The 24420-nt window shown below is 33.9% G+C and overlaps 1 protein-coding gene across 4 annotated transcripts in view; it reads left to right on the forward strand.

The window, feature by feature from the left end:
• LOC105247878 overlaps window positions 1–24420 on the forward strand; it is a 93952-nt gene that overhangs the window by 66392 nt on the left and 3140 nt on the right. For 2 of the 4 annotated variants that reach the window (XM_025415273.1, XM_025415272.1), the window contains exons 2-5: window positions 7787–9578; window positions 11987–12531; window positions 14619–14938; window positions 18112–18420. In XM_025415273.1, the coding sequence (XP_025271058.1) occupies window positions 9406–9578; window positions 11987–12531; window positions 14619–14938; window positions 18112–18420 (1347 nt within the window). In that variant the 5' untranslated portion in view covers window positions 7787–9405. Of the gene's footprint in view, window positions 1–5124; window positions 5569–7786; window positions 9579–11986; window positions 12532–14618; window positions 14939–18111; window positions 18421–24420 lie in introns of those variants that run through there. The other 2 variants (XM_025415274.1, XM_011252329.2) reach the window with 2 other exon arrangements.

Here is a 24420-nt window from a genome sequence, read left to right on the forward strand (position 1 = left end):
TATATTAAAAATCTCAAGTAATATATACTTCTCTATTATAAGATAATAATAGTACTTTAAATAGTACTATAATATTCTAAATAATTAAAAAACAATTATATTCATTCATAATTTGAATTGAATGCACAGTGTAAATTGAATTTCTGAGTGACTTTATTCTGAATGTAAAATGGATAACAACGAATAACTTAATTGAAAAATTACATATTTATGAAATTTTTCGTTTCAACAAAAAACAACAAATTTCACAATAATAGCTGACGCAAATTTGTACTTTGCGCGCATAAAACAAGAGGAATAAGAAGTCAGTTGTTCCGTTTTCAGAGTCGTAAATTCAATTCCCTCAGTTATTACAAACCATTTTGTTCTTTGTAGCAGAAAATCCCAAGAGATGATAATGATGCATGTACGAAGTGCACAGAAGAATATTAATTATACCAGTGAGTGCAGCGATTTGTAACAATTAATAAGCGTAAAATTAAATTATGTAATATTTATTATGATTAATAATATTACAATAAATAATAATAAATAATAATAATAGAATATAATAATAAACATAATAACTAAGAATATTGCTTTGTTCACAAAGTAATATTCTTGGTAATTCTATTTATTATATTATACAACAATTATATGTATATATGACAATTATATATTTGTTATGATATGTGACAATTATATATATGCGATTGTTATGATATGTGACAATTATATATATAATTATATACAATTGTGTCACATGTCATAGCAAACAATTAATAATTTACTCAATTTGAGAGATACTAATAATTCATAAAGTTACGTATGAATAAAGTTTAATTAAGGTCGTTTGAACTTCATATATAACGCACGAATAATTTTTAATTATCAATTTGATAATAATAATATTTTCAAGTAATATTTTCGTGATATGAATGTAATTAGTGAATGTAAACAGTGTATTACATTTCAAACATTTTGATTTTGATTAATTTAATTAATTAATTAATTTAGGAAAAGAATAGACGATATAAAAATTAATTAAAACATACTCGTAAAAGATTGTGCTGTATTTCAAGCCGCGGCAAAGATTGGATCGTTCTCTAAGATTAAATGTTTATATATTTATTTAGAGAAAAAATTCACATTGAAAATCTATCGATCTACCGATCTCAATTTGTGATGACTTCCGATTAATCACTCTGTAATTCATTTAGTTGACTTTCATCGCCTAAAAAAAGAATTATACGAATAAAGAACTAATCATGCACCTCTTTATATTTTAAAAGTGCGTCTCTTTATGTGCGTCCTTATATTTTAAAATTTTATTTTCATATGAAAATCGCCTTAAGCTTTCCGCGAAAATGAATAAAATTTTTGTCCATTTTGTAATATTGCGAAATAACGTACATTGAAAGTCTATCACGATAAATCGTATTAACCGTACTGTTATAATAGGATAGATACGCTGCGACAGAATCGAGTATATCCAAATCCCGTTACGTTTTGATGAGTAACAATGATTTCGACCGTAGAAGCGAGAAAATGATCACGCTGCAAAATAATTTTATCGAAAACAAAATGCCTTTGTGATTCGTGTGAATATTTTTAAATTCTCTAAAGGAAATATTGTATTTTTTATATAATCCTACTACCAGACAAGATCGTAATCTTTTATCACACATTTGTAATTAGTCAACCGGAATTAATATTAGTGAATAACGCGATGACAAGCGATCGCCATATTTCAAACTATAATAGCCGCTAAAATTTATATTTTCAAAGAGAATTATTTTCAAAAAAGTAGCGAGCGTGAATTAAATATAAAAGGCAACTGTGCGCTTGTCCATTTCATGTTTTCAAGATTGATGTCGAATATAACTCAACACATTCGCGACTACTTGAATATGAAATACGATTGCAATTTGCATTATTTAAATGAGACGTAACGCTTTTGGTATTAACACCCGTAAAATGTAACGTCATAAATACACGTCAAAAATATGTCAGAGCGGAAGTTCTTTTCTCCAAAGCATTTCACGAAACTTTGTGTACAATGCATTTATATAATTACTCATGCATCGCATGTGTAGATATCAATGAATAAATTCAGAAAATAACTAGAAATATATTTTTATAACTGGAAATATTTCCAATGAATTTCCAAATTCATACAAAATATAACTTATTGATACAGATATATTGGTTTTTTTTGGAATATTATTCATCAAATTAATCAAAATATATATAAATTATATGTATACAGAGTTTTTCTAAAATATATTTAAATTTTTACTTGTTTCATTTATTTATAAATAACAACGAAAATAAAAATTTCTTCTATTGCATAATATCTGTAAAATTAATTTATATACTAAAAAATCAAAATAACGTTTGCATTCAAACGAGTGCAAACATATCAGCGACTATGTACAAACATATTTTAACCCGTCCATATTCACGAACTGACATGCATCTATGGCATGATTAGTATCATAATTTTAATTACATACTTGCCGGATCTTCGTAGAATTACTTTGAGAAACTGTGCAAGAATAAAGCACTATGTAATAATCTTATTCAACTGAAATTTAGCAAGAGAAACAATTTGAATATTTAACGATGAGACGAGAATGTTACATTTATACTTGCAGATAGAAATTTCCATGATAATAATAGAATATATGTATAGATATACCTAGATGCAGAGACTATGCTATATCTTTTATTTAAAATAGTACACAATATGAAACTGTATAATAATTAAATGTGATATTTATTAAAGACCACAAACAATTGTTTGATTTTTGCTGCATAAATGTAATATTGCGATCATTATTCATAAAATTTTATCAAAATCGATCGAATATAATATAATAATATAATATAGTTTTCTGGTATGGAATTTTACGAATGTCGAGTGTTATAGTTACGGAGAGGTAAAATAATGGAAAAAAACTTGGGAATGCAAAACACAGGTCACCGAAATTGAAATTAGAAAAGTTGTAACGCGAAATCGAGATCTATTAAATTTCAGACGTATGCTCTGAATGGCAATTGTGTAACTCAACTAGGTTTTAAACAAATTCATGTTGTATGAATTCATTGTGCGAATCGCTTTCCGCTCCTGAAAATCTAATTGGCTTTTCCGAGTCAGATAACAAATTTTATTTGCTTGCTTTGATAAAACAAATAACCGAAAATTGGATGCCTTTGCAAAAGTTATTGTTGATTGAGTATATCCCACAAAAATTTATGTCTATATAACAAAATGAAATATCTTTGACATACTATTTTGACAATTAATTCGCATGCAATCACGACTTGTTCCCGATGAAAAATTCAGCGGAGATGAACAAATTTTCCGAAATGATATTTCAAATCGCAAAAATGTGTAGAATATTTTCACAAGTGCAAATTATATTTGTAGATATAATAAGTTGGCGTTAAAGAAAAAAAATACAGAGAAATAATTGACAGTGCAAATACAATTTAAATACAATGTAAATTACAATATTTATCCTTAGGTATTTTGTGATATATTTCTTTTTGTGAAAAAATTTTACATAATATCGACAGAATAATAGGTTGATATTTGGCATGTTAATAGATCGATATGGTCCTCTGCATTTATTGAAATATCCGAGGTGTTTATTGTTATATAAATTTGTATGCGCATTGCGATTGCAATGTTATGCGCTCAGCGAAGAAGAGAATGTAATCATACAATCGTTTGATTATTCGAAAATATTTATTGTTTATAGAACGTTTACATTCATATTGTAATGCATGCATTTGCATTATTCAGCGAGGACAAAATTTTCCCTAAAATCGAGGGCACCTAGGGAGATATATTAGCGAATAATCAAAAGCACGTCACATAACGATTTGCAAATTCCGATATTAATACAGCAAATTAAACTCAAAAGTTAATCATTTCTGTAACTTTATCAGAAATTTTGTTTCATCTTTTAGAACCAGTCTCATCGATTTCCATTAACTTCAACTCGTTTAATTCCATGTCCTGTTCTAAAATTGGAACCAGGAAATGACAAGCGGCGAGTTAAACTGCGGTTAAAGTTAATCAATGTGGAGAAAACCGATCGTTAATTCGCATTGTCCGGGATTTCCTGCGGGAAACGCAAGTTCCAATCCGGGCTGGCGTTCGACACATCGTCGGAAAAGAACATCCTCTCTTAGAAAGCATCCGCGATGATTTGATTTAGGGGGAAAAGTTCGCGGAGCGTGCGGCACGAAGTGAATCGGCATCTCACCTTTCTCCGGCAAACTCTCCATCAGTCGCGAACGATTGTGGAAGGCGCATCGGTGGAAGGAAGTCTCTGGAAATGCGCGACTGAATAATGATCGGTTCATCGACGCACACACCTGGAAGGAAGTCTCTGGACTTCTCCACCGGGTGTTGTTCGGTTCCTCTTGCGGTAGACTGTGCCGAGTAGCGGTATGCAGGACAGTAGGTCGTCGTCAGCAGCGGTAGATTGACAGCCCCTGCCCCCTCTTTCTTCCTCATCTTTTCTCCTTTCTGCCTCCCTATTGCCTCCAGACAGATCAGGCTTTCCTCAAACGGCTGTTCACGACTGTCTTTTCCTCCTTCTTTTTACCGAGGGGAAGCATAATCCGGAGCTCGTTAAAGCTCGTTACTTTGTAGCTCTCTAACAGGTGAGTCTGTAATGCTATCAAAATTTTTTTCTCGAAATGGTAATTTTGACGGCGTTAATGACCATGAAGATGTTCTCACGAGGAGGAGCGGAGAGAGAGAGCGTCTCTCATCATCTCGACGCGCGGTTACTTTGTGCTCGTTCCTATTCATTTGTATCTTTTTCCACTTATTGCTTTGATTGCTCGAGGCGTTAATATCGACGGTATTCACTTCCTAGTCACCCGATGTTGCGAATACCGTCGTAGAACAGATGGCTTCTATGCTGACACCTCGCCTAGAGTACTCACCTTTCTACGTGTTCTTTCACTCTTCCTATCGCTTTCTCTCTCGCTCACGCACTCATTCACACAGACTTGCTTGTCGTCTTTGCTTTGATCCTCCTCTCTTTCTCCTTCTTTCCTGTTTCCTTCTTTCTTCCGCTCTTTTTTTTTCCAATCGCCTCTCTCCTCATCTCGCTCACTGTCTCAATCCCCGTTCCTCGTCATCCCACGTATCCGAGGATTTTGTGAGAGTTCGGCCCTCGCGAGGGAGAGAGAGATCCTCGACTCTTCTTCCACCACCAATCTTCCGAACCGGGATCTCACTCACGTATTCCGAAAGACGAACGGCAACTTCGTTACTCGCATTCACGACCGACATGTCGTATCATTCGAAATTCGCCAGCAAAAACACGCACCATCGCTGTAAGCTCGGGGGTCCTAGATAAGCACGAGCGGATTCGATACGCATTATGAGTTCGCGATACTGTGAACGTGCTTGCTGTGAAGTTCCCGAATCATGAGACTCAAGGTCATTCTAAAGCTAAGATGACCCTGCGCACGGATTGACTCCCTCGAAGGGAAGTTCGTTCGCAGTGTGGATATTTCGGATTTAAGGATCAGGAAGTGCTCCGTTATTATCATACTCTCGTAAGTCTTCAATTAATACAGTTGAGTCTCTTATAGGAAGTTTATAAGAGTAAAAAGTGAACAGAAAAGGGATATATCTCTCTCGAGTTTTTAATGTGAGGTAATCTCGATCATTTTTTTAATTAATTTTTTACTTGTCAATCATATTTATATAAATTTTTGTCAATGTAAAATAGGATCATATAAAGTCAAAGTTAAAATATATAAATAAATATAAAAAATATATCGTTATATTAAATGAGAATAATAAAATGTGTATATACTCGTATACTTTTTCATTTCACTTTGATAAATTATACATAATATCGAATATGTGCATTTTCGAAATTTTTAACGCTGTAGAAATATCATAATGAGAAATGTTTTTCTAAATAGAAAAAATAGAGCTTTTGAACTTTATTAATTTGCTCATATTTTCACGGTACAAAATTTAAAGTATTATATGACGTTTAAATATAATATATTCGAGAATGAAATTATGCACACTTAATGAACCTATCATATTCATTTATGTGTAATCATGTCTTTTGCTATGAGAAATGAAATTGAGAAAATTGAAGTTTCAGTCGTTATTCAATTAATATTTTCTAAGTCAGATTATCATTATATATATATATAATTCCACGGCAAATAATAAATGTTAATAATTCCTTAATTAAAACATTTTTCTCTCGATCATTTTGTTCCCGATATTTTTATTAAATTGCAACAAATGAATTTTGTTAAAACTCGTTACAATATCACAATGCCAAAAATTAGTTAAATTAACTTAAAAAATGTGAAAATCGCGTTAGAATGACGAATTCTGTGCACATAAGCATAATTAAAGTAATGTAAAAAATTTATTACTATATGCAAGTGGAGCGAACTCGTATATTCTTTGTTATATAAAATAAATTGCGGAAAAACGTTTCGTTAAACACTCTAAAAAATGTACTAAAAAAACATTAATCTCTCCAATTATTTCATCCAGATATGAAAAATTTAAACGAAATGCAAATATATATATATATATATATATATATATATATATATATATATATCATACGATAATATTTTTTTAATGCAGAAATTGTTTCGTTATCGACTTCAGATGCAATAACTGTTCGAATCGATGCATGTTCTTGCTTCGTATTCATCGTTACTAAGCGATGCTTATATTATTCCGAATTATTCATTGCAGATATCAATTTTTTTTATTTCCCATTTTTTTCCCTCGCAAAATCTTTCAATATCTTTCTCTCGTCCGTGAATTTTATCACACTATAAAAGGCACATATTTCCGACAAAGGTATACGGAAATTTGCTAGGCATCTGTGATGCACCAGCGAGATTATACACCGCAGTTCCGAGATCTGATGCATCATGCATGGACCATTTCTGTCGCTATAGAGTGTTGCATCGCTAACGGCAAATATTTTATTCTGCCAGGACACGCGCACGTATACAAAGTGTACAGAAAGACTGTTATAGAAGAAAAATGGATACTCTTTTCATTTTTGATAACTGTTTGAATTTATTTTTCTCTTTTTACCTTCTTATTTTACGCTCGCTTTTAAAGGAAATCGAAGATCGTGTGTCTTGAAACATTAATGTTAAACTTTTTCGGATCCTTCTTAGCATCGATTTTTCTTTATAGAAAATTTCAAGAGTCTATAATTGTAAAAATTATATTACAAAAATATATAAAAATTATATTATAAACATTTCATTATAACTATAAAAATATAAAGAAATTTTAAAGAATTTGATAAACTAAATTTCATCTATATAAGTAATCTATATAAGAATTTGATAAACTAAATTTCATCTATATAAGTAGATAATTAAACTTTTGTGTATTTAATTATTTTCAATTTACATTTGTGCTTTGGTACTATTTCAATACGGTATTTAATTATAAAACTATCTAAAAGATTGAAAATTATATACGGTACATAAGCATAGGTAAAATTTTCGTTAAGAGAAAGATCCGTTTCAAATTTGCCAAGATATCAGTCACCAAGATATTTTCTGATAGCACCGAGACACATTTTGCATATACAGTAGGATTTTCTCGCGATCGAATTTCCGCGCTTATTTCACGAAATATATCGTGAATTTATGCGAATCTCCCGACACGTCCCACGTGGATTGCATGCGCGGCGGGCGCGTAAAAACATTTCGCCCGGATGTATCGAAAAAGAACGCGACTCACAGTGAATAATTCTGTTCGCAGGTCCAACTTGGCTTGCGAAGAAGTGGGCCGGTTTGCCCCGAGGCTGTAGGTCAGTTCGCGTTTCGTATTCGAGGACCAGACGGAAAGAAATTTGCGAGAAAGAGACGCGGGCAGAGAGACGAGCGAGGAAGAAGAATGCATATTTCGCCAGAGGGAAGAGAAGAGAGGCAAAAAATCGTCAATCGGCTTCGGGTATTCTCGCGGTAAAAAACGAGGCTCGATATTAATCTATGCGAACCACAGAGAAAATCGCATGACGAGATGATGTAGCACTTGCGATGGATTCAACAAGTGAAGAAACGAGGTTGAGAAACGCGGCGGGCATAAAAGTGAATCAAAAATGAAATGTTCCTGCCGGCTGTTTCTAAGCGGGGAATTGCGAAAAAGAGCCCGTGCGAAAGAGAATAGCGGTTAGAAAATTAGACGACGGTCTGCCTCGAGGCAGCTTACGTTTCTGCCAGAGACCAGACGTGCGGAAAATCGTGAGGGAGAGAAAGGAAGGGCTAACCTCGTCAAGGACAAAGTGAAGTCAAAGCGAAGAAAAACGAGGGGTCGAGAGTAATCAGCACGCGTCGCTCTAATGGATACGATTATAAAAAAAGAGTCGATTTTTAAACTTTATCGTTAGGAAAGATATTCGACTTGTGTGTCTATTTGCAAGGCACGGGATAGAAATAAATCGAAATTATTTCAATATAATTTTGATATAAATAACTTATATTCATTAGATAGAAATCTTATCGATAAAACTAGGCATCAAAAGAAGGTTGAAGAAGAAAGTAAATTAAACACTAATTAATGTCACTTGTAAGATACGCGAACAGGAATAATTAAGGAACGAATAATTAAGGAATAATATTGACGGAGAAACCAAGATATTGCTTCAAACCAGAATAGCATTAGTGAATACGCTTGGAACTATTTACTTAGGAGAAATCGATCATATGGCGTACAATTAAGAAACCAGTTCTCGTAATGAAAATAAACAAATAATCTTGAAGGAGCCTCTTCCCATCTTATCGGAAAATCTTGAAAACGCGAAAAAATTGGTATCTGAAATTTTCATTAAAATCATTGAATTAATCGATATCACACACACAATTTCTTTCTCTCACGTAAAATACCTTTTTATATTTATTAAAATCATCATACTTTTTACTATTCGAAGGAGCCTATCACAAAACACTCGAAATCAATTTGATTGATGAAAGTCTGCGATTGCGAAGGCAGTTAAGGGACGCAGATAAAGGACCGACAAGACTCTTATTGTCGCGACAGACTCGCCCCCGAGTATGCCGTAAAAAGTATCAATTTGCGAAAGGTGGAGCGGCGACCCTGGGTTCACGGAGACGCGTGGCTGACAGGTCAAAGATCGCATCGAGGGCAAAGAGAAAGGACCGTGAAAGTTCCAAAGTAGCGGTGAAAGAAAAGCCAACCCGAGAAGTGGATGTCTTGAACGATGTGTCCCGGAGAACCGGGAGAAACGATCGTAAAGGCAATTCTTGAGTGACGTTTTTAACCCTTCGTCTTACGCGTGGAGAATAAATAAATACGAAATCTGGACGCCTACCGAAAAGCATAGGCATTAGAAAAATAAGAGCGGCGAAGAGTGAACGAAGATGAGCAGGCAGAACGTATCACCCCCAGGCATCAATTCCTGCGAGAGAATCAGGCCGGAGCGACCCAGAAATACGATACAAAGACTCGTATGGGGTCCTGGCTCGCAGTTCCAGGTCGGCCATATCGGTATTCCGGAGGATGAGGGCTCCAATCCACGGATGGCATTGAGAAGGTACATAAACTTTATAAAAGTTATTGCTCGAATCAGATTATTGAAGCCTAGTGCTTTAAAATTCGCAAATTACTTTCCAAACATGTAACAAAATCCTTGTCCGGAGACAAGATATCCACATAATCTTATAAAGCAAGCTCTGGAGCAAACTTGAGAAACACATAAAAGTCAAAATTAATTAATTAAAAATAAATTAAAATTTCTATTTTAAATTTTATTTAAAAAAAATTAAATTAATCAAATTAAAAATTAATTAAATTTTAAGTATATAAAATTAATTCGAATGTAATTAAAATTTTGTTAAAAACTTCCTATAAAAAGTAACACCAAAGGAAAAGAAAAATTTGAGAATAGCTGTGCTCACAAAATTGAGTAGAAATTTTTCGGGTTTCTAATTAATCGCGTTTGATTACTTATATAATTTTGTAAGAACGAGTCTTCGACAAAGATAAAAAAATTTTCACGTCCCTTAATTGTGTGTAACGAGCATATTGTACCAATTACGCATAAAGGTAACGTATTGCAATTATGAAGCACGATGCTTTTATGCAAGAAGAATCATAACAAAGGATCTTGCGAAGCGACAACCGCGACTTATAATTACAATTTGCTACGTACATATATACATTGATGTGACTGCTCTGCCTGCGTATAACTATAACAGTCTCCCGCATTATCTAATCACATTGTCTCAGCCAAGAATCAGAGATAATTACCATCATATCCGTTAGCCAGACAGCCGCGACATATAATAGATTTATTAGTTCCCCAACGTCGCGCTTCAATAGAACACCGCGAGAGAGGAGAGGAGTAACGTGACAATCAATTATCAATTATATGAAGGCGACCGATCGATAAAACATAAATATGGATGATTAGTGCAAAAAGCAACCGAAAACGATTCGCGTAACGATTCTAATAAGAGAAATATATGCACGATAAATCCGCTTAACGCAATTTCCTAATAATAAGAATAATCTTCGCGATAATAAATCCGACAGACACTTATTCGTCTGCGAGGCGAGATAAATTAATGCGTTCCCGCCGTCGACGCGACTTTTTAATAACGATAATTCATGATTATACAACTGATTACCGCTTCCGTAAGATCAGCGAGATACGTAATTAGCTCCAAGTACAGCTCGTTAATCCATAATTACGCATTATGTGTTATAAACATATATTAAATATTATTTACAATTAATAATTGTATATTATTAATTATTAATCTCATTTATTCCTCTTTTTAATGTAATGAAATTCATAAATTTTTTTTAATTGACTTTTATCCAGAGCGCACATCAATGTAATTATTTGTTGTATTAATATCTTTAAATATTCGCAAAATATTGCAACTTTAATTATGTGAAACATGTATCTCGTATTACGTTATATAATCTTATATTATATTTTAATTTCATATATTAATTGTATAAAGTTTTATCTCTGGTTTTCTCTGGCACGTGTAACAAACTCGATGAATTTTTTCAAGCGGAATGATCAACGATATCAAAAGCGCATTCATATAATTACTTTCTATAATATTTTTATCAAATTTGCAAATCACAGTTACTGCAGTTTTAATTCTGATTTAATATGTAAAATTGGTTTATTTCCAAAAATATCCAGGTGTTCAAATGTATATAATTATATTATCAAGCAGAATATAATTTGATTTTCAGTCTCCCCAGTTATATCATAAAATATAGTAAATGCAATATGACATTAATCGCATGAAAGAATCATATATGTATTTTCGATTACTTTCGATGAAATAACTTAAACATCATGAATAATCACAAATCCAAACTATTATTGGCAATAAATTATTAGCGTACATGCCGATACCAGTATTTCCCCAAGTTTACGCAAATTCATCGCACAATTGGCAATTCTACATTACCTTCACTACATCCAACATCCACAACCATTATCCGATATCTCCAATAGCGTACAATGATGAATAGCACGTATTGTCTTCTCAATACAAACATCTTCGTAATCTTTGACAACGATAAATTCGTTGGACTGCATTTGCCTTTTAATTTTTATTTTCATCACACATTTTATTACATGTACATGTTCTCTCGCTTCTGTACATTGCTTAAAATGCAATGTAAAAATTGTAACTGACGTGATGTAAGATAGCCAGAAATTAGATGCATATAGCACAATAAATGTATGAAAATACAGTCTTTTTTAATTATAAATTTGTTATTGTTATATATGTATATTGAACGAACATAAGCATCATTTTTGTAAATATATTGAGATTGAGTTCACGCGTCCTAAAGTAAAATCTTGATTTTACTCCCTTCTGACACTGTTCTTCAAGTTTGATGTAAAGTTCCGCCAACAGATGCCAATCTATTACACGCATGCTAACAAAATACGATCCCTTCTTCCAGACTACTAAGATTGTACGAGGGAAGACAATATAGGGAGGCGGCCGGCTTCTTGATGAAACTACCGCATTATACTCTGAAGGCTGCCTTGACAGATATTCCGGTGGACCTGTTGATCGAGACGCTGCCGCACAGTCTCATCCTGCTGGAGGCGCTTTATTCTCGGTTGGTGGAGCTGAACGTCAGCGATACGAAGATCTTGCGAATCGAGCAAGTTCTCTGGAGGATAGTGCATCTGATATCGACCAGTCATGACCACTCTCGACCGCGAATCTGGTGCAAACTTCTCGTATCCTTAAACAGATTATCGCCCAACACAAAGAACATACTGATATCGAGGAAACGCGCCCTAGAGAGAGCCGTAGAGGGACTTGGCAAGCATGGACTGGTGCCTTCCTCGCAAACGAACAACTCCGAGAACTCCGTTACGTCGAATCTGGTACCTCTGCCGGTTGCGTTGAAAGAGGAACTCGAGACGCGAATGGAGACTTACAAATTGGCGTTACACAAGGTCGAGAACTTTGGCAAGCACGCTGGAACCCATAAAGGTACATTAAAGACTTTGATTTCCTTCTTAAGGCAAAGATGATGTTATCTAGCACGTCGTAAATTAATATTTCTAATAATCTCCTGCATATTTACAAGTTTGTAAATATTTAAAATCGCTTCAATTTTTGAGAAAGCTTCAAATTAGCACGATGGTATTACAAGATTTTATGACAATACACGATGAAGATAAATGAGGATTCGTTTATACTTGGATTACACGATTAATTATTCAAAAAAAGAGGTGTTAATTGCCTTGGGGCAGTGTAACGTTAAACTGACGTTACAATATTTCGCAATTACACGCCATTTCGTAAATCCACCCGGATTTTCATACGATATTCGAGCTTTATGACGGGCGTGTTATCAAAATACTCGCAGAAAACCGCGACACGGATTTACCGGAGTTATCGGATGCAAAACGCGCTCATCGGTGCATCGCGGCGATACACATTATAGCATGCAATTATCATCTACCGCCCGATGGGATTAATTCGCTCCGCTAATTATGTCGGAATAAAGTTGCACCGGTAGTCTCATCATCGCGCGAACATCTGGAGCACCGCGGAATCGTGAAGTATCGGATTTTAGCGGGCGTCGCGTTACGTTTACAAATGCAAATCGCCTTTAATGTCGGTCGTGGCCGAGTGCCATGCGATTTACATAGGAGACTCTCGCATCACTCTCTCGTTCGCGGGTGTCTTTTATGACGCGCAGCCCGAGCGCGTCATCATCGATGTGTCACACCGAGGAGAAAGGTGTTAAAGAGATGACAGAGACATGTGCAAACTATCGATCAATGAACGATGTCGTTCGTAAATACTGATAAGTGACTACTGAGAAATGTTACTTTCACAAGTGTCATCTCGTGAATTTAAAATAACTATATTTTTAAATAACTTAAATTTTCCTGAAACAGTCCAATTAAATATGTACATTTTTTTCAAATTACAATTTCAAACACATACATTTTTGCATGTGAATCGCGTATTTAAACGTTATCTTGTAATTGAAATGAAAAATATTTCAATTACAAAATTCCGTCATTTCTTCTTTTGACTTTTATTAATACAATTAGCAGTTAATAATATCATATAGATAACTCATTTATTCAAAATAACTGTATTTTTAAATAACTAAATTTTCCTGAAACAGTCAAATTAAATATGTACATTTTTTTCAAATTACAATTTCAAACACATACATTTTTGCATGTGAATCGCGTATTTAAACGTTATTTTGTAATTGAAATGAAAAATATTTCAATTACAAAATTCCGTCATTTCTTCTTTTGACTTTTATTAATACAATTAGCAGTTAATAATATCATATAGATAACTCATTTATTCAAAATAACTGTATTTTTAAATAACTAAATTTTCCTGAAACAATCAAATTAAATATGTACATTTTTCCAAATTACAACTTTAAACGCATACATTTTTGCATGTGAATCGCGTATTTAAACATTATCTTGTAATTGAAATGAAAAACATTTCAATTCATTTCAATTACAAAATTCTGTTGTTTCTTCTTTCGACTTTTATTAATACAATTAGCAGTTAATAATATCATATAGATAACTCATTTATATTCCATCATTAGCTTTAATTACTAAGATCTAATAATTAATAAAATCTTTTCTCAAGAAGCAGAGATTATCTCAGGATTTTGTTCACTTGTTAGATAAAGAATAGGATATAATGGGCCTTTTATATTATGATATAATGAGAAGAGAGAGCGAACTATAACTTATTGGAGCGTGAACCTGCGGAAATTTATGTCTCGCGCGCAAGAGCGCGGAAACGGCACATAATTTAATCCCATTTCACTATTAAAAGGAAAGTATAACATATTTCGCTGCGATATCAGACACTCCCGGTGATTCCGTGCCGGATATCGGTCCGACTATCTGCGTACCTCATCGTAAAAAGATAGCAACGGACGCCACTAATAATCGTCTCGCGCGCTGCTCATCGGTTCCGCTCTAATAATAAAAAAATAATAATAAAACTCCCGAAGAGAGAAAGAGAGAGAAAGAGAAAGAGAGAGAGAGAGAGAGAAGCTCCGATCTTTTCTTACGCTTTAGCGGATCAAGGTGTACAGGCAGCCTCGCATCAGCGGCAACTTTCCCTGAAATACAGCGAGATCCAGCAGCGGCTGATCGATAATCAGAGCCTGCTGAACACCTTGGAGAAAGCGGGAGGACCGTGCAGCTTGGAGAATCTACTGGCGGAGTTGAAGCGCCGGGTCGAGCAGGACAAGGAGGCGCTCCGACAATGGACGGCCTTGCGAAACTCGACCTTCGTATCGACGAACGCGAAGAATCCGGCCCTCGCCGCCAGGTTGCTGCAATTTTCCAGGGGCTGCGCCTTTGCCCTGCAGTTTATGAGCGAGGATAATCCACAGGTAAGCGAGAAGCGTCGCATCTTCGTCCAATTCCCGAAATTTAATCCTCGAAAACACACGCAGGTTTTTTAGCTTTCACATCCTTACGAGAAAGGCAGATCGCGCTTGATTTTGTAGACCGTGGCTTAAAAGAGTTTCCTAAAAACGAATATTAATTTAATGCTAATGATGATGAGATAATTCGACTTCAAATAAGAAATTCAGGAAATACGATCTCTTTCAGGGTCCTTCCTATTTTAATAATATCTGCTTAAGGGAGACATATCTAACTCTATTCGCGAAGCAATTTGCGCGACCGTTTCAAGCGAAAGAAATGTGACATAAAAACGGCAATTCACTGAAGCAATAATCGCGATTTATTTTTCGTGCCCTTGTGTGAGACTCGTGCGGTCGACGGAAACAATAAGAAAGGTGAAGGAGCTGCGGCACGAGAGAGCACATGGTTCCACAAGATGTGCAACTGAGAGTATTCTCGTGAGATTTGCGGCAACTGATGCGTCCAGGACAGTCCGTACGATGTCAAAAGACGCCATGTGTAACCACCGTGAAATCCCATAAGGGTTCTACAGCGGTACTAAATTACACGAATTTACTTTTGTTGTTATTTAGACACGATTGCTCTTGACCGAGGGTGACACGTAGATCGCGGGTACTAAATTAATAGAAAAGAATTAGCAAAAAATAAATTTATCTCGCGCGATTAATAAATAAACGCGATTAATAAAGTAAATGAATAAACGAGATGCGATTTATTAACTCGAAGGTAAATTAAAACGAGCACGATATCAAAAGAATCAAAACGACGGCATCCGCATTTGTCATTTATATTCTAGTAGAGAGCAGGAATATGTGGAGAATATAAATTATTTCTATCAGTCTGGCGAATCGATTACATCGAATATATTTGATTAAAATATCAAAATTGAAGCTTTGGACGAAATAAAATTTATCATCATGCACAAGCATACCAAACAGTCATACATACCAAATAGATGTACAGAATATGTGCATGCATTAACCCATGCTATTAATAATAATTGCGAGAATATAAACTGAACCTATATATCGCAAAATATGCAAAGATAAATATGTACGAATTAAATAGAAACAATTCTTTCTTAATCAAATAAAAACAAGCGCACTTAAGCGACCAGTTTTATTGTAAATTTCGCATCATAATTCACATATTCATAATTCATGACCAAAAAGCTGATTATAAAGTTTGGAGTAACATTGTTCCAACGACTTTATCGATAAAATCAATAATACACACGATATTCATGAGTATCGTTTCGAAACACGGTGCGTTAGAGCGAATATTAAATACACTATTATTAATATCGCGCGCGAATATTTAATAGCGAGAATTATAAATTATCAGCATCGAGAGCAATCCATCGCATGCACGATAAATATTTTAGACGTCTCACTGTCACCTAGTTGTCATTGCGCAGTTTTGCGGAGCAATAAAAACTTTGCAAATCGATTCCGCGCCGACTGCTTGACTTTTGGCAAAACGTTTTGACAGAACACGATCGGGATATCCATCTACGAGAAGAAATAGCAATTTCTATTTAATTGGACGATACAAACGGCAAAATTAGCGTTCTCCTCTTTCTGACCGATCTCATTCGCTTCAATGAGGAAAATAATCGCGTCTAGCTCGATGGATTTTGCCGCGGTCGACAGAGAAACTCTCTAAAGTGTTTTAACGTGTAAATGCGCAACGTTCATCTTCTCGCGTAATTTAGTCGAAATTCGATTGAGAACGCGATGAATTCTGCTGAGAATCGCGTGATGCGCTTAAACTGTTTCCCGTTAAAATGAACAAACGCGCGGCGACAAAGTTTTTGGAATCGTTTGTAATCGTCAAATTGAAAGCAAAAATATATACGAATAATTATCTCCTTTACTTTCTCGCTAGAACTTCAAATGGCCGAAAATGACGGTCGTTGAAACGTAAAAAGAGCGGAAAGTGGCAAATTGTTATATAACAGAATTGGAAAACTCGCTCCAAAACGCGTAAATTGCTCTCCATTGAGTGCGTTTTAATTGAAAGCCCAGAATTGACTGCAAAACCTTGACTGCAAACCCAATCGAAAGTAGGACAAGTGGATAGAAAAAAGCGCGTATGCCTCGATTGTCCAGTAAATTCTCCTCTGATATACAGAACCTCTAATACACAGAAAAAAGGACATTCTTGTTTTGAAAATATATTTAGTTTTAACATGGAAATCTTGAAATAAAATTATATTGCGTTAATGAAAGAAAAATATAATTGCTTGAATAATTGCTTACTTGAATGAAGCCATTTTATATAGTTCAATCAAGAAAAATATATTCTTATGATTTAAGATTTAATTTTCTTGAATGGAAAAGAAACAATGTTGGATACAAAATAACATTTTTAAATCAAAGATTATAATTTTCTTAAAGTAGAATTAAATAATTATATATTCTTGAAGTGACAATTACAATATTAAAATAAGAATATAATATTATTGAAATTTAAAATTATTAAATTCTTCTACGAAGATTATAAATTGTTGCGTATATATACGAAACAATGCGTTAGTTTTAGTATATAAGTTTTGATTTGACACTTATTTTTTTCTGTGTACGCATTCTATTATACAAATGTAATAAAAATACTATCTTTATATATTTCTTTTCCACAAATGCAACGAAAGATAGATATGTCGATAAATATCTTCAATTGATTAATTTTTATCTGGATATGTTCATTTGGATTTTTTCAAGAGAGAAAAATCAAAGCCAATCTTTTTATATTTTTTTATTTCTATCTCATTTTAAATCAGATAAATTTACCCTCTAACTTTTTTCATTATTCTCTAATAATTTTCAACTCTTCCGACTTTTTCATATCTCATAGACATCCTTTACACGCACAATGTATATTTACAAAAGAAAGAAAAATATTTAGATTTAGATTAAAAAAATCATTATAAATATAAAACCAATATAGAGTTTGAAGAGACATATATGTATGATATCGGAAAAAAATAAAAAAATATCCTCTAAAATTAGAAAGGAATGTAAATATTCAAGTATAAATAAATAAAAATACAAAAAATCATATAAAAACAAATACTTTTATACTTAAATATTTTGTATCGAAATCCTGTGCTACGTCATAAACTATCTCTGCACAGGTATTTCATCTCGAGGAGAATCTAGGCGACGACTACGAGGAGGAATCCAGCAGCGCTGGCTACCATACGGACGACAGTTGTAGCCCAACTCCGGAGCCAGTTGTAACGGGCAGCAACTGCGAAATTCTCAGCGTGGAGGAGAATTGCTCAGATTTAACCTCGGCGGACATTACGGTGGAGCGACTCGCCGAGAGATACGGCGCTCTTTACGCCCAGGCCAATTTGCATACCCTGGACGCATTAGACGCGCTAGAGCCACTCAAGGACGCTCCTGACTTAAAAGCGAAGATTCTCTACTCGGTCGTAGTGGTGAGTGTAACTTTAGATCAAGTAATCGCGATCAAAGATTCCTTAGCTCGCTAAATTTCGATACTTGAAATCTCGCACATATATATCTATAGATATACGAAGAAACCTCTTTGTAGTTCTAACATAAATTTGAAAAATCTAATCTGAATTAAAATTAAATCGTAAAGCATAAAATTTCAATTAAATGATTAATTAATAAATAATTGAAAATCTTACATTTAAAAAATTTAAATTGCACATTAACAGCAATTTTCATACACAATGGATAGTATAAAAATTATCAATGAAAATGACAAAGTCAAATGTCACACCGCATTACATATCGAAAATCGAGATATCTTTTTTTTTTCATCGATCAATTTCACGGGACAGACAGTGCGCGACTTTCGCAATATGAAAACGGTCGGACGTAATAAAAGAACGTAACTACTATGGATATCACGTAACTATACGAATATCGCTCGATCATTCACAGAAATGCGTATGAATTAGTCATATGTAGGCGTAATATTATCGTGCGAATATCCATTATACAATATGTCATTGTCTCGTTTCGCAGATGGATTATTAACGGAATCTAAAAAAAGGTTTTCCAAAAAAAAGACTTCTACTATTTCACAATTCTTGCGACTATTTATATATGTGATACATTTCGTCCAACCATCTGTCTTAATATCAACCTGACTTAATGTCAGGTCTCTTGTTAAATATATATAATCGTATGAGTAGTTGATTAATCTTATATGATTAATTCTATGAGAATAACATACTAAATATGTGATAAAAATATATTTTTAATCGGGATGCAAATAACATTCTGACATAGACATTTATTTGTATATTAATGTGCAACATGCAATTGATTTTGTAAAAGACATTCATGTGTCATAATTGATTTTTATTTTTAGATTTATTATTTTTCTTTTTTTATTTTTAAAGTATTTTTTTATATAATTTTGTTTTTTTTTATTCTGATGATTACGAGCAAACAATATTAAAAAATTGATTTGCTCTTTCCCTCCTCCTCTTTCTCTTTCTATAGAATATTTTTCTTATATACATATTTTACGTATAAATTAAATAGCGCAAATATATATGTACATTTAATTGACATGTAAAACGATATATAATTTATATATCGTTATCATGTGAATCCATTATACAATGTGTCGTTGTCCCGCTTCGTAATTGGATTATTAACGGACTCTGAATGAAAAAAAAAAAAAAAAAAAATATATATATATATATATATTTCAATTTTTAATTTTTCTATAATTAATAAATAAAAATTTCCTCGTTTGAATTAATAGATGTAATCCAATATCTTTTTAACGCGTATTACTTGCTGTTTATGTAAAAAAATTAATAAATTACTAATTAATTGTTCGTTTAATATATCTCTCTCACATAACAAAAATAAATAATTAATAAAATGTCTCTTACACATCATTCATTTTTAAATTTTAATTTAAAGTCGAATTTTGCACAAATTTCATTTTCATAATAAATAACATAGATCCAAAAAAACAATGCCAAAAAATATGTAAAAATTGAACATCAATTGCTGCGTTCAGCAGAAAAAGCTGCTTTGCAACTATTGTAAAATTCGTGAATTTGATTGGTGTACACTCTTAGATTCAGCCAAAATTAAGAGCATACACTAATCAGGCTCACGAATTTTACAATCGTTGTAAAGCAGCTTTTTCTGCTAAACGCAGCCAATGATAGCTTAATGCATGCGCAATTAAACTGCTATACACATAGCGGCTAATGTATGGTTTACAAGAATCGTATATACGCCATCACGAACAAACACAAATCATGTTAAAGGTCAGTCTGTAACGTGATATTGGATTACACTTTGTACAAATAATATTAATAATGTACAAAATGCAATTGATTTTGCAAAAGATATTCATGTCTCATAATTGATTTTTAGAGAGTTTTTTTATACAATTCTTTTTTATTCTGGCAAAAATCCTTTACAAAATCATCTAATGTTGTATTAAAGAAATTAAATATCATTTGACGCCCAACAGGAAAATTTTTCAAAATAATATAATATTTGTCGTGAATATTTTTTAATCCTTTTGTATACATACGCTCTCATTGATGCATATTTTAACATTTTAAAATCTCGTTCGGACTTGAATGATATAAACAAAGTAAGCATAAATATGTTTATTCATTCGTGTAAATATTGAAAATTAAATTGGAAATATATTTTTTCGATTTTTTACCGTAGAATAGAAGCTTATTACTCTCTTTATAAATTCGGTCTCTCTCATTCTGAATGTAAACACACGTTTCTCTAAAAATAAAGTCGCATTAGTTTCGCATGTCAACAAGAATGATCGAACGAGTTACTGTCGTACGAACTCGCCAAGCTCATTTTCGCGTGACATTGCTTCACGACATTGACTGTTACCCACAGGTCGCTATGGAAACTAAGTATGTACTGTGATAGCATTGAACGCTAATGATACCATACAATAGTGATAAGTGGATCATTATCACTGTGATTATGCAAATGTAAGTGTGCAATAATGAGGCCAATTTTTGCTATATTTTTCTGTACACGTAAAAGAACGAAATCACAATCACAAATGTAGTCAGAGAGATGCAGCCTCGAGATATAAAAAAAATGAAACAAAGCTCAAAGCTTATTATCACGAAAAAGAGAGAGATCCGAGATCTAATGGAGGTCGCACACACTCGACCGAGAATGCGGTATGTCGACACTTGTTCTCCACTTGCACTCCCACGCCGAATAATGTGAGAGCCCAAGCTACAAACGATCCTACCGCGTAACGCGCACTCCGCGTGTGGTTTACGTGTTCCGTAACCGTGCTTTGGAACTCATGTTGTACAAAAGATCTCCACTATCGTATCTCCTTCCCGATCAGCATTCTCCAAATAATTCAGACACAATCTTCATCTTCTCTGTAGCGAAAGTTCAACGAAAAATGCTCCTTTTTCGCTAAACTTCTTTGATTTATCAATATTAAATGTTTTGATGAGAAAGTTTATATAAAAAATATTGAAACTTGCTTAATTAAAGTTCGTATAGAATCAAGCGAACAATAAGATTCCATTATCAACTTTTCGAGCTTAATTTATGGGAAGCTCTTCATATTCAATGACTTTTAAATCAAGGATTTTTGATACACTGTAATTTTTTTTAAAGAAGAAAAGATTGCTGAAATTTATTAAAACGTATGTAAATAAATAAAAATGTCAAATCCGTATAAAATGTGAATTTACACATTTCTTAAAAATAGAAAAATAAAAAAGAAGATAATAAGAGCTTCACTCGATTTCAGATATCAAAATGTAATTTAAAAAGATGAAAAACTGCACGGGACACAGTGAATCGATAGATATCATAGATATATTCAAGGGATTTTTTTATAGATTTCACACTGTGCTGACAAGTAATGAATTCATTTTTATTGCTGGCTCGAGCAGGTATTTATAAAGTAAACTTCTTCACTGCAGGTGAAGCGTAAAAGCGATCCATTTCGCGTCCGCGTCGCATCGCGTCTCGTTGATTCAAATAATTTCATTACAGTGTGAAATTCAATTTTATGATCAACCAAGTCTTTCAACGAAAACTTATAAATTCGTATAAAATAACTTTTAAGAGAACGATTATTATACTGCAAACCAAATAAAATTTTAACTAAGCACTCCAAAATACGCGTAATTTTAATTAACTTTTGACATATTTAAATTAAACCAATATTTCTTGCATTAATGATCAAATTCCATAGAATAATAATCAAATTTCACATAATTGCGTGCACAGATGTAATTCCATATATAATAGCATTGTATAATTGCATGCGATCCGCGTATGGACGAAAGAAAAATCCGAATTTATTTCCAAAATATTAATCCGCATTAAAAGCGAACAATCTCTTCATTAGCAACGCGGATCCAATAGAATGCTTTAAAATTACGCTCGTTCCGGGGGAATTGCATTGTTTAAAACAAACCATGCATCTCGCAGATTCGATAATCCATTTGAAAAACATTGGTTCTCGATATTCTCTTTAATTAGCAAACGAGCCGAGAAAAAACGAGAAGAAGAAAAGCAAGAGGGTGAAAGAGAAGGAAAACGTACAAATAGATACCTTTTTATGGCAGTTAATGATAAATTTCGAACGGAGCATGGACGAGATGTTTATACATACATATAAGTGTGCTGTAAGATTATTTTTACTATCACCACGCACCTGTCTCTCGCCCGATCGATGGACCATTAACGTCAAAGCCGCCAGAGGGAGAAGAGCGAAGGGATGATCTGTGGTGGTGCGAAAGGGGCGCCAGGCAGAGAGCGCACTTTTGCGATGGAGTATACTCGGCAAGTGACAGAGAGAGAGAGAAAGGGAAAGGGATGGAGAGAGAGAGACACTAGTCCGTCAGTCTGAGGCTATTAGGTACTTTGCATATATACACGGATACATACAGATACCTTTCACACGGATATCTGGGAAATCGATGAACTAAAATAAATATCCACGAAGAAAGCGATACACACACGTTTATAGATGCGCGCGCGCGCGCACCTGTCAACTATCTTTCTTCGTCAGCTCTCTCTCTCTCTCTCTCTCTCTCTCTCTCCCTCTGTCGCGTGCGCGTGTTTATGTCACCTTGTAGAATAGGCTACTGTCACTTGGTCGATAACCCGGCTGAGACAATTCGCGAAATACTATCTTCCTCGAGAGGCGTAGATGTGCAACGTAATTTTGAGGACGAGAATTGGCGCTGCAGCAACCCCCGTTCATGCGTCATTTTCAGACGAGCCGCGACAGCTAATTCCGTTGCAGATGGCGAATTTCAATCGACAATGCGATTTATATTTCAGCCCGAAATAACTTGATGCAAGCACGAATTTCTCTCCCAGAGGAATATCACTAAAAGGACAAAGTATTATGAGGAACGAACGCAGTGAAATATTTCGACAGCCGTTGATTGATATTTTAAAGGCTGAAATCTCTGGTAAAATCCTCTTTTCTTTACTACTAATGTACGAATAAAGTGCGAAAGGCAATCGTTTTCTTAAATAAACGCTGGCAGAGAGAACTAATTTCCCATTCAGCCATCGCATCTTTCATTTCGCATACAGAAATAAGCATGATAAAGAAATTTCCTTGCTGTTCAACTTGCCTCGTGTATCTTTCCCTTATTTTACGGAAAAGTTTTCATCCCTCGCGTATTTTCAATATATTGGCAGATGGAATCTAGTGGCATTAAATGATAAATGTATATCGATGTGACGATAATACTTTCTTAAAAATATTAAGAGATAAGAAACAATTTATAATAAATTGGTTCTTCAAACAAAATTATTTTTCCTCCCTTCCCCAAAAAAAATAAATATTAATTAGTGTCAGAACAAACATTTCACAAATCAAGTCCGTGTATTTAATTGTTCCCGCAAAAAATAATTGCCTCATAAAAAATTTAAAGTATCATAAGTACTAATGAAGCGATGCTCGATATTGCAACTATAAATAAGAATCTATCTCAGAGCAACCAATTTTCAATTAATTAATAATAAAACGTCACGAATTATTAATAATGAGCTTACGCGATGTTAAATTTTTCTAGCATAATTTCCGACGAGTTAATTAAATCGAATTCCGCGGAAAATAATCGATTAATAGCCAGATCGTGCGTATCTATATAAGCTTATCACCCCGCAATTAATACGTTACATAGCGGGAAGATGACTTTCACGCGCGCGATAAAATAGATTCTGCAATGGAGGCGATTTTTTTCGCTCTTTCTTACATGCCCACACACGTTATAGAGAGTGTCCCAGAAATATCGACGCTCCTCTCGACTGTAAATACGAGAGGAGAGCTTGGAAGAGGGACGATTGTGCTTCGAATCGATGACGAATAGTAAACCTTTCGCGTCATCGCGTACATAACGTCATCGGCCGACTATGATCTAATTTGATATTTCGCGATGTGTAGGTTGCAGCCCACG

This window comes from Camponotus floridanus, unplaced genomic scaffold, assembly GCF_003227725.1.
Source record: "Camponotus floridanus strain SB8 unplaced genomic scaffold, Cflo_v7.5 scaffold119, whole genome shotgun sequence".
NCBI classification, from domain to species: Eukaryota; Metazoa; Arthropoda; class Insecta; order Hymenoptera; family Formicidae; genus Camponotus; species Camponotus floridanus.